Source organism: Myxocyprinus asiaticus, chromosome 18 (genome assembly GCF_019703515.2).
Source record: "Myxocyprinus asiaticus isolate MX2 ecotype Aquarium Trade chromosome 18, UBuf_Myxa_2, whole genome shotgun sequence".
In the NCBI taxonomy this organism is placed as follows: Eukaryota; Metazoa; Chordata; class Actinopteri; order Cypriniformes; family Catostomidae; genus Myxocyprinus; species Myxocyprinus asiaticus.
This window is the reverse complement of record NC_059361.1, coordinates 4,200,738-4,216,686: the sequence shown is the minus strand read 5'-3', so window position 1 is coordinate 4,216,686 and position 15,949 is coordinate 4,200,738. Positions and strand designations below refer to the sequence as shown.

At 34.0% G+C, this 15,949-nt stretch overlaps 1 protein-coding gene across 1 annotated transcript; it reads right to left on the bottom strand.

Moving 5' to 3' along the window:
* Nucleotides 1-12,130, bottom strand: LOC127456275 (transmembrane protein 116-like). The gene is made up of 12 exons (XM_051724687.1): nucleotides 12,063-12,130; nucleotides 11,842-11,912; nucleotides 9,221-9,284; nucleotides 8,524-8,664; nucleotides 6,059-6,166; nucleotides 5,572-5,618; nucleotides 4,324-4,449; nucleotides 4,199-4,244; nucleotides 4,023-4,094; nucleotides 3,417-3,555; nucleotides 2,130-2,200; nucleotides 1-317 (listed from the first exon to the last, which is right to left on the bottom strand). Exons 1-12 carry the CDS (start codon nucleotides 12,093-12,095, stop codon nucleotides 165-167), a joined length of 1,071 nt encoding a protein of 356 aa, XP_051580647.1. The 5' UTR covers nucleotides 12,096-12,130; the 3' UTR covers nucleotides 1-164.
* Between the last annotated feature and the right edge of the window lie 3,819 nt (nucleotides 12,131-15,949).

The following is a 15,949-nucleotide window of genomic DNA, read 5'->3' as shown; positions in this document are numbered from 1 at the left end:
TTCAAGTATGGTTTATAATGTTTATATTATACAGACAGTAACACATAAACTTTTCCGTTAACAGGTATCACAATTACAACATAAAAAAATAAATATAAATCATTAAAAACACAAAATTTCTATCTCTCAAAATGCAGACACTCACACACATTTCCTGTTTGATTTCATGATGGCTCATTTAATGACTGTTCGAAGAAGGCTCTGTTAGAATTAGTCATGAGCGGCACATGCTCTCCCAACACAGCATCTCTGAAGTTACGCCGTCTCCATGCGTACACAATACTGTTCATGAAACCCTGCAGTGATACTGACAGCGCCTGTACAACAGCAGATATACCACACAATTAATAGGTATGTTAATTACATCCATATAAAAACCCACAAAAAAGGGTATGGCAGAAAGAGCATAGGGTGTCTAATCAATTTACATTTCCTCATTTGAAAGTCACTCTTATTTAAAGTGAATTACAGTGCATTAAAGGTATATAAATATGTGACCTGCTCCGTACATTTGAGTTTATGCACTATGGTAAAAAGGAAGGTGTCAGCTTTCTAACATTATTATCATTTGGTTTCTACACCAAACCGTGGTCGAGATGTAATCATTTAAATGCTTTCCTTTTACTTTCAAGTCAAAGATGTTATTTAAAGGAATAATTCACCCAAAAATGAAAATTCTCTCATCATTTACTCACCCTCATGCCATCCCAGATGTGTATGACTTTCTTTCTTCTGCAGAACACAAATGAAGATTTTTAGAAGACTATTTCAGCCCTTATGGTCCATACAATGCAAGTAAATGGGTGCCAAAATTTTGATGCACCAAAAATCACATAAATCAGCATATAAGTAATCCAGTGGTTTAATCCATGTCTTCAGAAGTGATATGATAGGTGTGGGTGAGAAACAGATCAATATTTAAGTCAATTTCTGCTAGGAATTATTCTCCCTGCCCAGTAGGGGGCGTATGCATGAAGAATGTGAATCACCAAAAACAAAAGAAGAAGAATGTGAACGTTAAAGTAGAGATTGACTGAGCAAGGAAGAGAATTTAAAGTAAACATTGACCAAAATATTGATCTGTTTCTCAACCACACCTATCATATTACTTCTGAAGACATGGATTTAACAACTGGAGTCATGTGGAATACTTTTATTCTGACTTATGTGATTTTTGGAGCTTAAAAATGTTGGCACCCATTCACTTGCATTGTGAGGACCAAAAGAGCTGATAAATTCTTCTAAAAATCTTCATGCATGAGGGTGAGTAAATCAAGCTGACAAATTAGGTTACACCAACAAAATTTATTTTTTATGAGATTGATCAAGTAGAAACAGGCCCTTCAGGTAACAGTTGCAGATCAATGCTTTTATCTGTGTAGATCTTTTACAAAACAATAAACTCTCACAGTTCTTTAGCCAGCTGATGTTGTCATACACTCAAAAAAATTGCTCTTTGGCTGAACTTGATTCAGTTGTGGACAGTGGTTCCACATATTTGAAATGAGTTTTCTTTACTTAAAATTACTTGATCTCAACACAGACATTTTATGTAGAAAGAACGTATTTGAATTGGGTAAACCCAACAAAATTAGACGTGTCAGTGTAACTCAAATAAATCTCTTTTAGTGTAATAAAATAAATAACTACATGCTGGTTGGAAGTACTACAGAGTGTAGTTAAGTAACTATGCTACGGTTAGCACAGCATTTACTCAATGAAGCGAGCAATAATGTTCATGTGCAACATCTACAGTACCTGTCTCCATAGCAAAAACATTAAACACTAACAAGTAATCCCCTTTATATTCATTTTGCACATAAACACATAAAATAACACTTACTTTTAACATTTACTCTCCCTAGTCTGCTAGTTTCATCAACGCTACATCAACACCACAAAAGTATTCATGTTGTCCCAACTCAAATGGATTAAGTAAAATTCCATTTTACAAATTTAAATGCATAGAACACAATGAAATCAAGTTGTGACAAAAAATTGTCTTGCTTTAGTTCTTATTATTTAATTAAATCGAACAAGCAGCAAAAATATACATATATTTTGATTGTACTATGTGTTTAATAATTAATCTATTTAATCTGATATCTGTTAATCAAACATGTTTTTACCTGTAAGACATAGAGAGGGAAGAGATTTCTTATTCTAGTTGGAGTAAAGGAGAGACTGATCAGAAGCAGAGCTGGTAAAGAAAAAAGAAATCAGCATTTATTTTATCTTAAAGCTGCACTATGTAACTTTGTGCTCTCTAGCGACATCTGTGGTTGAAACTTAAAATTGCAAGCAATTTGCAGATGAACACATTCACGTCAGTCGTGTTTCGGCACTGCTCTTCTGGTGGATGAATCTCATGATTTGAGCTTAACTGGACATCGCCTGTGTGTGATCATGACTGGAGCCAGAGTCATAACGTGCTAATTTCATGTTGATTTTATGTTATACGATTAAACATTTAAAACTGAAATATTGCTTGCTTTGCTGAAGATAAACAACACTCGTATTCACATATTTATAATTAATGAATTTTACACTTATAGCACTTTTCTTACACTACACTCAAAGCACTTTTAAATAGAGAACAGGAGACTCAATCACTTACTAGTATATTTTAATATGATTATTCAAGTGTTTTATCTACTATTAATGTTTGTATTGTACTACACTTATCGATTTAAGAGGTGAAACTCCTGATATGGCTGATACGAGTTCAATGGAAGACTTTATTATTTTTATATTATATTGTACAGCCTCAGTTGATAATGCAAGTGAACCGTAATACTACAATAGTATGTCTATGCAATGCACACAGTAACACAGTAAACTAAAATCATAAAACGAGGATTCAATATTGATGGGGATAAAATCTACTATCGCAATCGGTTAACACACGAGTAATGTTCGATTCATACAAGCATGACAAGCAATATAAGCTTCAACAACATTACCAGAAAACATATCCAAGCCTTATAGCAGGTAAACAACTTCACCAAATGGATAACAGATAAACATCCATCCAAACGGCTGCGATACTGTCCTGAACTGTGTGAGTGTGACTGAACTGAACTGAACAGTGTAGTTAGCCGGTTCTTCTTTCCTGTGTGTGCGGATATGACGTAACCAAATCGAACCTGACAGCTCAAAATACAAATATTGTATTTACAGGCTTACCATAGTGAGTCGGGGTAAGGTAAGGACATTGTTTTGAACACTGATCGTTTATGTACTCAATCAATAATGGCAATTTGTTCATTTTTAAATAAGATGAATCGAAGACACTACAAACATTGTTATGCATAAGTTATGACATAAATGGGTAGGAAATAACTCATTTGTGACTTCTGTGTTTATGTGTGTACAGTAAATATGTGCACCTGTGTGTGTGTTATTATTGTACGAACCTGGAGCCCAGCAGACGATGATAACAAGGATCATGTATCGAGCTGATGACCAAATCCCACCTGGATGTCTCCGTGACATTGTGAACATGCTTCTGTTCTCGTAATGCCTATAACAGCTCTGTAACTTACAGTACACCACCTGTGAGACAGACAGAGAGAGAATAGACCTTATTCACAACAGTGCCATTTTTATTTTGAAGGGAATGACAAAGAGGCTGTGACGGATAGACGTACAGTCTTTTCAGTGGGATGAACGGTTGTTTAAAGTGTTTTTGAATCGTTCCGTTGATGAGACATTGAAAAAAAGACCAAAAACTCCAGACAATTTGAGCTGTGGAAAACTTGCTTGTGTTGATTATTTGAGGGGGTTACCTCCCCCCATTCCCTATTCCCTATCTATGCCCATGCCCATAAGCTATGCTCAGAAACAGCCTTGTTTGATAGGTTTCTATTAATAAAACAATAGCATCCCGTATTTCTGTCGGCTGTTTCAAATAAGAACTAGTGAAGTCGGTTCTTTTCAATGAATTAGCCAAACAGGTTATTTAACGCTGTGCCAAGTTAAAATTAATGAAACTTTATTGTTAATAACATTTACATACTTACTGTGCAGCTGATGAGGACGATCAGCACACTACAAAGAGTGAAAACTCTAATGAACTCAGCGTGATATAGATCCTATAGGACAAAACACAGGATAATAGTAGCTTCAGGGTTGATTATCACAACTTGTACAGGGGCTTATTTGTATTTGTGCCCTACGGTGTCTGTAAATGGCTTACCACAGTTGGGCAGGAGTCATTTGTTAAATGCAGGAAAAGAATGCAGCTAAAAAGGAAACAGACAGAGACTTAGTAAAATAACACACATTGATACAACACACTCACATACAGATGCATATTCTCACCTGTTGCAGAACCTGGCAGTGGGCCATCCTCTGCTGTGTGCAGAGGGTTGGTATGCTGGCGTGAGAATAGCTTCCGTAAACGTGACGGTTTTTACATAAATGATGTATCCAATAATTGGGACAAGCCTATAGAAATGACATAGGGGATCAATGACGTGACGCTCATTTTGCTGTCTGGATCTATTAAGTTATTCAAAAACATTACAAATGCAGTTCACACACACAAAAATATATAATAATTGAAGAGACCTCTACTATGATGAACATGTTTTCAATTACTGAGTTCATAGTCATTTTACTATTTTGTCTGGGGCTTAAAGTAAAAAACTGAATGTGGTGTAACCGTCCAGAGACAGTAAATAAAAATCAAAGTCTTATTAAATGCTGAAAAAATAAATAAATAAATAAATAAATAAATAAATAAATATATATATATATATATATATATATATATATATATATATATATATATATATATATATATATATATTTTTTTTTTTTTTAATAATAAAATAAATAATAAAAAATGTAATAAATGTTAATAATAAAAATAAATATAATTATTTCCTAAAACATTTTAAAAAAAAAATTGCAGTGAAATAATTGTATTTTAAAATATGAATAATATCTGAAAAACTTTTGCTGAACAAATAAAAGTCGTGGTGTAACATGACATATATGTAGCCATTTTGTTTGCAAAAACAGATTTTTTTGTCATATCATTATTATAAAAAATATATATATAAATATTTTGACTTTTTTTTTATTTTGTTTTTTTTTCAAATAGCAAATTTTGTTCAGGTAATATGGAGTAACCCCGATGAAAACGTCTTGACATTCTTGACTCAAAAATTCATGATATTTGTTAAAAATATTTTTTTTTACCTTCAAATATGTTTGAAAACCTAACGATTAAGTTGCATTCATTCTCATGTATTTAAGGTGCATGGGAAATATTTTAATTACATTTTTAGTCATTAAATGTTTGTTTTTTTTAATAAAATGCAATAAGTGTTTTTCAAAAATGTGTGAAACCAACATGGACACAAAGATTACATTTCTACAAAATTGAAACTAGATTTTAAAAAGGTTTCTAATTTTTATCAACTCTTACACCTTTTACATTGCAGTCAATGTAAAGCAAAAAGCATTATTACTTTTACAGTACATATTTACAGTTAGTGTAATCCAGAAATCATATTCCATTTCTATACATTGCATTTATGAAGTGTAAGCAGAACTACTTACCAAACAATAATATAGAAGAGACAAAACCTCTTCCTTCTGCGTATTATCTGTGGAAACATATGGATGAAAAATGAGTACAGTAGAAGTACTCGTTGTAATGCTACACATATTTGTTATTATTATGTTAAGACAATGTGAGTAGTGTTTGGCCATGAAAAACTCTCTGTCACGATTCTAGGGGCTTTTTATATAATATATTAAAACTGGCATTTCATGAACCACAATAAAACATAATGCATGATTCTAGATATATTCTGTAAATCAGACAGAAATGCTGCAAAGTGTTAATTGCTTGTAAACATCACTATAAGGAAAATAAGGGAGGAAAGTTGCACAGCCTGACTGAAACCTGATGTGATTGGCTATATAGCATGCAGGCTCCATCATACTGATGTGTCAGCATATGTTCAGTCATATTAGGTAATAGCGGTGATGTTGATTTGATTTTTAAAACATGTGACAGTAAGTGCCTCACAACCCTGCTCACCTGGTTTTCAAACCCGACTTCTTCTGCGTTTTCCCTCCATCCTTGAAACGCATGTGCTGACTCACAGGCATAAATGATGACAAGCAGAAAAGAGATGCAGTAGAATGTCTAGAAAAAGAGAGAGAAAGTTAATGCTTACAGAACTATACTGTCCCATCACAACTGCTGATGAGAGAAAACTGTCATGACAAAAAACACACACTACAGGTCATTGTATTTTTCATCTGAAGGCTTAAGTGTGGGACTAAATGCATAAATGCTTGTTCTGCAAGCAAATATTAATGGTGCCTATGTATGCATAGTTTCTTTACAAAACTAACATTTTAGTTTATGAAATGCATAAGCTGGACTGGATAGTGATAAGCATCCATGCAATACTGTTTAAAAAGCATCTCAGGATTGAGAGAATGAACAGAGTGTGCAGAGCTGCAATCTAGACAAACTATGACAACTTTAAAGGAGCTCAAATGTAAGATTTATACACAATTTTCTAGCACTAAATAATTTCTGTGATTACTTTTATTTTAATACGTGAAAAGTAGTAATAATAAAGAATGGGGAGGAGTGTCCAAACGTTTGATTCGTACTATATAAGAAGAAGTGTACAATGGGGCTAAAGACCCTTTTTAACCACTTCTCTTCAACTCTGGAGCATTATTAGGCTGCCGGCAGCAATTTTTCACACTCAAATTTAAAATCTCACCATTTGCACATACTGTGGACTAATTGCAAAATAATTCATCAAATTTTTTCTGAACCACCCCAGCACCCCCAATAAAAAAAATACTTCAATTATTCATAAATAATAGTGTATATGTTTACAATCTTATGATGAATATATATATTTTAAAAAATATATTTTTTTGTGTTGTTGTCCTAAATTTGTAAGCATGTAATTCTGGTTCTGTTTACTCAGTCTACCTTCAAAAAGTCTTATTTTATTCCACTTGATGGCAGAAAGTACTAGACTTTTTTTTCCTCTATCATCATCCATCACTGTATACAGATCTGAAATGTAGGTGGTGCTCTAACGCATTTTAGCCCTCACAGATGTGCTCGTCCATAGACATTCAGCCTAATTTTCAGTTCATGCACCACCCTCATTGTTTCATTGAATATCTCGGCCTCTGAGTGGACTAGAAACTCAACTTAAGTGTTATTAGAAAGCTGAGATCCAGTTATCATCAATATTGGAAAACACACTCATATATATATATTTTTAGCGTGCTTTTCCTGCAGGACCACATATTTTCTAAGGTATAACATTGGATTTTTCACACAAGCTCAAAGACAAGTAAAAATGGCTAATTTTTAAGACAAGTGCCTAAGGTAAAAGCAGATACAAAGTTTTTAGCTATTTGGGGCTTACAGCAGAAGTGATCGGTACATACATTGAATTTGATTTCACTTTGTGATTCTTTTGAAAATCTTTCAAACCGTGGTATTAGGGTAACAAATAGCGTTCCTGAGATTGAGAGCTTTCATATGATATATGACTTGTCTATTTATTTTTGAAAGACTTTTATATTAATATTTCTACCACTTTACCTCTAGGTGGTGCTGATTTGCGACGCGAATATTTTCAGGCCTTATTTTCATATTTTATGTACAATAAATAAGTGATTAGAATGTGAAAAGTTCATATTCTAAGCTTGCCAAATGATGCTACATACTGTATGCCTGACTTATGTATTCGGGGACTTGAATATTTTAAGCGTAAACTTTGTTTGCGATATAGCACCCACTTTTGGACACGTCGGCGGGCCGCAGAGTTGAAGAGGGTAAAGGGAAAAAAAACAAGCACTTTTTTTCGATAGTCACAAAGTGAATCAAGATTAAAAAAAAATATTAATTTTTATTTAATATTGATGGAGCATCATAATTTGTGTGAAAAGAAGTCATAACGGAAGGTTGCTTTTTATAATTTTTTATTTTTTTTTTAAAGGTAGCAAGGAGGCCTTTTATGGACCTTTTTTATAGTGATATCATGTAAATATGGGGGCGTTAGCTATGGGGAAAAATTTGTCAACTAATGCAAATACTTCTGAGACCTCAAGATGCTTTTTTGAGTAACAAATTTAGACAATGCTTGTTCATAATAACCACTTCAGAAAAAGGTGTGTGATTTTAATCACATTTGGCATTTCAGAACATTTAAAGTATTTTATAAACAAAATAATCTCCATTTTTATCGGATCAGTCAATGGGGGGTTTTTAGCCCCATTGTACGCTACTAATAAATGGTTCCCTAACTGTGCCGACCTTTATCATACTACAGTATGTCAAATTAGTGTTTTATATAAAAGCCTCGAGAGCCTGTGTTAGTCATTTTACCAAAGAGAATGTCCTTAAATGTTTAATATTTAATGTTTAACAGTGTAAAACACTCTCAAAATATTTAAATGTCTGAGCAAATACAGTAAGAGGTATAAGAAATGTGTGTTTCCGTGTCAGAGTTTTCTCACCAAAGATAAAGGCAATCCATAGTTACAGAAGAATTCACTTTTTGGAAAATGTTCATAGGATAGGAAGTTAATTATGACGGTGCCCATCAAAACAAGTGAAGCCAGGAAATCTGCCAGGGTTAGCTGAAGAAGAGGTTTAACCTACAACACAATAATACATGCAACTTATAAGTACCTTTAGCACAAGTTGTCTAATGAAGCATTAAAGTGAAAATACTGCATATTTGCTAATGGGGAGGCCCGATTCAATGAGACTGCTAAAGCAATATTTTAAACTTTTGCAATCGAAGGTGAACTTTTCTGAAATTCCTTGTCCTGATGGAGAGAGTTGTAAGCTGTGATGTAATCAGATGGTTTAATTTTCATTCACAGACTGTATGTGTACACTGGTGCACTATGAGACAGTATTGACCCTCACTGTTGACTTTTGAAGCAATGGTGTGAAACGTATTTGCTCTACGTGTGTTTCACCTGGGGATTGCAGTGCAGCTGATTAGACCATTCAAAATTCCAATTAACTATTGGAATCCCAACATCTGCTGTAATTCAAGTGGGAATTTAAGATATGGAAGCTGATGGTTTAATCAGATCTCTTAAAAAAATTCCCTTTTGCAATCCACATACACTAATAGCAATGGCAATAACAAGAGCAATGCTTTTCTGTCTCTATCTCTATGTTACTAAGTGAGTGACTCACCTGTTCATTGAGATGTCTTCTCTTTACAATAGACACAACCATAACAGAACAGCTACCAATCAAACTGCAACAGAAAGAAAAAGTCACACAAGCATAAATATCAGATAAGTGCACTGTTAAAAAAAATACAAAAATAAACCTATACCTGTACACTGGTAACCTGCTACTTTTACCTCAAGGATCTATTTTTTACTTGATCTAACCTATAAAAATTAAGCTGGTTAATTTAGTAAAAAAAAATCTAAAAGATTTAGATAAACAAAACTCATTGTTTAAAAAAGAATTAAAAATCAGCCACACATGAGTATCAAGTTGTAACCTTATATAGCCTAGATGTATTAAGCAAGATTAAAAATAAACTAGATATCTTAGCTTTCAAGACAAGCAAAATAAAAGTGTAAAAGTTTTAAGTAAGCTTATGCTTTGGCTCTGCGTAAATGAAGAGAACCAAAACAAATGCAGCTTATATGCAGTGCAAAAACAGCTGTAGATGTTAATAAATAAATGCAAGAAAAAAAGACCAATCGCAATTCGTATGAAAATATAGAAATTTTTGATTTTGAATGGCGAACATTCTACACTGAGAAAATATGGTAATCAAAAATTGTGCTTTAAGTGGTAACATCTAAATGAACTGATTTGATTGAAGTCAAAAATAATAACTAACATGTCTGAATCAACCTGAATACATCAGGTTACACCAGCAAAAGTTATTTTAAAGGGCTGGATCAGGTAAAAAAAAAAAGCTCCTTAAGGTAACAGTTACAGGTTACCACATTTTACAGTGCAATGTACGTCAAGGGAGAACTTTGAAATTACATTTCTTATATATATATATATATATATACTGTAAATAGAGGTCAACCGATAGTGGATTTTGCCGACACCGATAACTAAGGTGGTGGGAAAGGCCGATAACCGATTATTCAGCCCATAGTGTTTAAAATCGATATATATAATGTCAAAAAAAATATATATATATATATAATAATAATATTCTTTCTTTAAGCGGGGTGGGGGGAATGAATGTTTTGTGCATAATGTCAGGCTTTTAAGTTTAAACAAGCCCGAAACACACTGGGGACTCTTATTTTGAAATGACGAAATTATGAAAAAACTATCATCACAGATTTTTGCCAATAACTGATAGTTCCAAAAAGCAAATATCAGCACCAATTAATCAGTAAAACCAATATATTTTCTACCTCTAATATATATATATATATATACAGTAAGTGTGTATGTATAAACACAAATCAGCCACAACATTAAAACCACCTGTCTAATATTGTGTAGGTCCCCCTCGTGCCACCAAAACAGCGCCAACCAGCATCTCAGAATAACATTCTGAGATGATATTCTTCTCACTACAATTGTACAGAGTGGTTATCTGAGTTACTGTAGACTTTGTCAGTTTGAATCAGTCTGGCCATTCTCTGTTGACCTCTCTCATCAACAAGGTGTTTCTGTCCGCAAAACTGCCGCTCACTGGATGTTTTTTATTTTGGCACCATTCGGAGTAAATTCTGGAGACTGTTGTGTGTGAAAATCCCAGGAGATCAGCAGTTACAGAAATACTCAAACCAGCCCATCTGGCACCAACAATCATGCCACTGGTCCAAATCACTGAGATCACATTTTTTTCCCCATTCTGATGGTTGATGTGAACATTAACTGAAGCTCCTGACCCGTATCTGCATGATTTTATGCACTGCACTGCTGCCACATAATTGGCTGATTAGATAATCACATGGATGATTGTTGGTGCCAGATCTCTGAATGTTATTCTGAGATGCAGGTTGGCGCTGTTTTGGCGGCATGAGGGGGACCTACACAATATTAGACAGGTGGTTTTAATGTTGTGGTTGATCGGTACATATACTGTTTGTATATGTATATATATATATATATATATATATATATATATATATATATATATATATATATATATATATATATATATAGCACACCAAAGGCTGAAAATATCTACAAAACAAAGACTGAATGTACATTAAGTGGCTGAATTATTTGCAGAAAATTGTGCTTTAAAAAGTTACCATTTACAGTATATAATAACAGTATATCAGGCTGATTGAAACATGTTTAATTACTATTATTATTTTTTATTTTTTAACTAGATCAGACCAATAAATTTAGATGTTACCACATGAAGCATATTTTTTAGGTTAACATTTTTCCAGTGAGTGAAAAATAGTGAAAAGTACAGTCCTGCATCGTGACGTTATGACCCGCTTCTTTCACTGCCACTAGTTCAAAATGAGCATGAGTGGACACTGCGGTGGATCGCTGTCCAAGGGGTCAGTGCTGGTATTTGGGTAGGGGATCATAGATCAGGGTGCCCTGAGTTTACGTGACTTCATATGTCACGTGGAAATTCCTTAAATCATCTTGCTGAAGTCAAGTTGCAAGTTAGGCAAGTTACTCCATTTCAAATGCATAACTTATAACTGCAAGCACTGGTTTTGTTTTGTTTGTCACCGCATGTTGAAGGGGAACCTTTCTTTTATTAACGCACTATTAATGACCCATCAATGCATTTTAAATGAATTTCACAAGGCAAACAAATTCAGTGTGTGCATAGAACATTTATCCTTTCTCACCTTAAACTCAACGACAAGATGTATATCCAAGACAAAGCAGTTATCTGTGGAAATGATGGAGAAGAAATAACCTAATCAAATCAAAAGTAGGACAGTAATCAAAGTAGATCACAATAATATAAAAAAATAAATACAATGCTGTCATTAACTTATTAACTGTTAAACAGATTTATATATATATATATATATATATACTTCAAGTGTGCAAAGTGATTCATTACCTTTTTTTCCGCAGATCCACCAACTGAGCTCATGTTGCCTGTGTGTGTGCTGATGAAACTACATGCCAGCTCTGTGTTGTTTTGTCATGTTAAGCAGCTCTCCGACTGCCAGCCGTCTCACCTGAACGTTGAACCTCAGCTCTGATCACGTGGTGTCTAGTCTCACCTGCACTGATACTTGCTTTCATAACCAGTGTGCCTTGTGGGAAAAACCATGATGTTTTTCCATTACAGAGCTTGGACCATTGCGAAGTGTTGTGTAGCTATTGTTAACATGGAGAAACTACAATATACAAGTCAAGCACCTCGGTAACACTTTGTAATAACTTCCATTAATTATAAAATTTGCAAACATTATTAAAATACAGGTATATCATTCTTAAAAGATAATCAATTTCTTGTATATTAAAATAGTAAGAAATATCAAAATACTTCTTGTATTTCGGATATTTTCATATATATGGAAAAATATATTTAAAAAATGTATTGACTCACTGGAAAGATAACAGTTCAGTAGTGTTGTCCAGAGGTGTATTTATTTATTTCTATTGATAAATGTATTTACAAATAAACAAATATTTTCAAAATACATTTTATTTACATTTTTAAAGTTTTGTTTTAAAAGTGTGCTTGTTCTTTCTTTTTGAATAAAATGCCACGTGATTTGATATTTTGTTATCTTTTCATTCATTTTTTTTTTTTTTAAGTGAGACTTAAGTGTCCACATACATTTCTGGGTCACTGCACATGAACTTCTAATCTGTTAAACATTATAGAATGTGAGTGCAGTGGTGGCTCAGTGGTTAAGGCTCTGGGTTATTGATCAGAAGGTTGGGGGTTCAAGCCCCAGCTCCACCACCAAGATACCACTGTTGGGCCTTTGACCAAGGCCCTTGACCCTATCTTCTCCAAGGGTGCTGTGTCATGGCTGACCCTGCACTCTGACCCCAGCTTGGCTGAGATATGTGAAAGAAAGAGTTTCACTGTATATGTGCAAAATGTGTGATAAATAAATATAATTATCATATATAAATTATAAACACAAAATACAGTTTTTAAATGATGTTATTTATTAAAGCAAAAAAGTTAACCAATACCAACTGGGACTGTGTGAAAATGTATTTGCACCCTTAGTTACTAAATCCCCAAATCTGTGAAACTGCATTCATTATGGGGTTCAACTGGACTAGACACACCCAGACCTGATTACTGCCAGCCCTGTTCAATCAAATCAACACCTAAATTGAACTTTTTCAGCAGCATGAAGTCGGCTAAAAGATCTCACTCAGTAGCACACTGTGCCAAGGTTGAAAGAAATTCCAGAAATGATGAGGAAAAAGGTGATTGAACTACATCAGTCTGGGAAGGGTTACAAAGCTATTTCAAAGACTCTGCGACTCTAAAAAACCACAGTGAGAGCCATTATCTCCAAATGGAGAAAACTTGGCACAGTAGTGAACCTTCCCAGAAGTGGCCGACCTTACAAAATTCCTCCAAGAGCAGAGCGACAACTCATCCAGGAAGTCACAACAAAGCCAAGGACAACATCCTAGGAACTGCAGGACTCTCTCACTATTCATGACTCCACTATCAGAAAAACGCTGGCCAAAAATGGCATCTAGTGACGAGGCAAAAACCACCGCTAACCCAGAAGAACATTAAGGCTCGTTTGAATTTGGCCAAAACACACCTTGATGATCCTTAAAGCTTTTGGAAGAATGTTCTGTGGACTGATGAGTCGAAAGTGGAACTGTTTGGAAGACAGGGGTCCAGTTACATCTGGCGTAAATCAAACACAGAATTCCACAAAAAGATCATCATACCTACGGTCAAGCATGGTGGTGGTAGTGTGATGGTGTGGGGATGCTTTGCTGCTTCAGGGCGACTTGCAATAATTGAGGGAAACATGAATTCTGCTCTCTACCAGAAAATCCTAAAGGAGAACGTCCGGTCATCAGTCCATGAGTTGAAGCTCAAGCATATCTGGATTATGCAGCAGGACAATGATCAGAAGCATAGGAGTAAGGCCTTCCTTGAGGAATGGCTCAAAAGAAGCAAAATTAAAGTACTGGAGTGGCCTAGTCAAAGTCCTGACTTGAACCCGATTGAGATGCAGTGGAAGGAACTTAAACGGGCAGTTCATGCTTGAAAATCCTCCAATGTGGCTGAACTAAAGCAGTTCTGTAAAGAAGAGTGGACTTAAATTCCACCACAGTGGAATGGTTGCAGCGTTTGGTTGCAGTTGTTGCTGCTAAAGGTGGCACAACCAGCTATTTAGTTTAAGGGGGCAGTTAGTTTTTCACATGGGTGATATAGGTGTTGAGTATCTTTTTTTGCTTGAACATAATATATATAATATATTTGAAAACTGTATTTGGGTTTATTCATGTTGCCTTTGCTTTATGTCATATCTCGTTTGAATATCTAAAACAATTAATATGAAAAATACATAAAAACAGACGAAATAAGGTAGGGGGCAAATACTTTATTTGTTAAACATTATATAATGCTTCTTAATTACTTATTAATTAATGCTATAATAAAATGTTACCAAACATCTTATCTCTTTTTCTCCCCTGGTTGTTTCTGTTTAACCCCCTTTTGCTTTCTTTGGACATCGCTGATATTCTACCTCAAAGTAGGCCACTATCTGACTGGTTTTTTTTTTCTCTCCAAAACAGGTACTTGCATCTTTCGACAGAAAGAGACCTTGCTTAACACTCTAATTATAGTTTGGTGCACATGCGGTGTAAAGAAGACTGTGACACTCCAGTAACTTCTTTGCCGTCAGTTTTCATGCACACTGATAACTTAAACTGGTAGCTAGAGATAAACATCAAAGGAAACTAAATGCAAGTATATCAATAAAAACAAAGTACAGTACCAATGCCGTGTAAATATTAAAAACAGGGTGCAGGGTATGTTTTGTATTTAGATTATATAACAAATGCACATTAAAAGTACTAACAGAGCTGCAGTACTATTTATTAAAAAAGAAAGGGTGTTAGGAGTGCATATTGATTAAGTTTAGTTTATTTATGATTTAAACATATGGGCTGAATGTATACATTTTTGACTTATGCTTGGATATATAGCTTCAAAAAGTATGCATTTCATTATTGCATTATTATTATTATTGTTATAATTATTATTATCATTGTACAAATGCACGATTAAGCTTAACAGCCACAGAAAGACTCAACAGTTCTTTTTGTGTTCTTATGTAATCTACTATTTAATGTACACTCCACTAAAATTTGTATGCAGTGTCCTCTACTGTTTGACTAAGGATTTACAGCAACAGTTTGTACGATGATAATAATAATTATAACAATTATAATAATAATGCAATAATGAAATGCACACTTTTTTTGAAGCTATATATGCATGCATAAGTCAAAAATGTATACAGTGTCCTCTACAGTTTGACCAGGGATTTACAGCAACAGTTTGGTCAGTGCAATTACAGTTACTTATGTCGTTAATAATTAAATACATTAAATACATAAAAAAATATAGATATATTCATTATAAATAATTATTAAAGTTATCAGAAGTAAATAATTATTAAAGGGGTTGGGTTAAAGATTTGTAATGTATAAATGTTATTTTGCATTGACTGTTGAAAGGTTAAAACAAAATTATAACTCATTAAAGACATAAAGACATTCAATACAAAAAGCTGTTGTTTTATTTAATTTAATGTAGTGTACTCTTTGATCTAATTATTATTCTGGCACACTGTTGTTTTTATTTATTTAGCATTTTGTCTTTGTTTTTGTTTAAAAAAGCGTTGTAGGCTAAGAGTGGGCGTTACCACAAAAGTAGGAAGTCATGAATAATTATGACATCACTACCCCGAGTCGGCTTGGACCAGGAAGTGACGT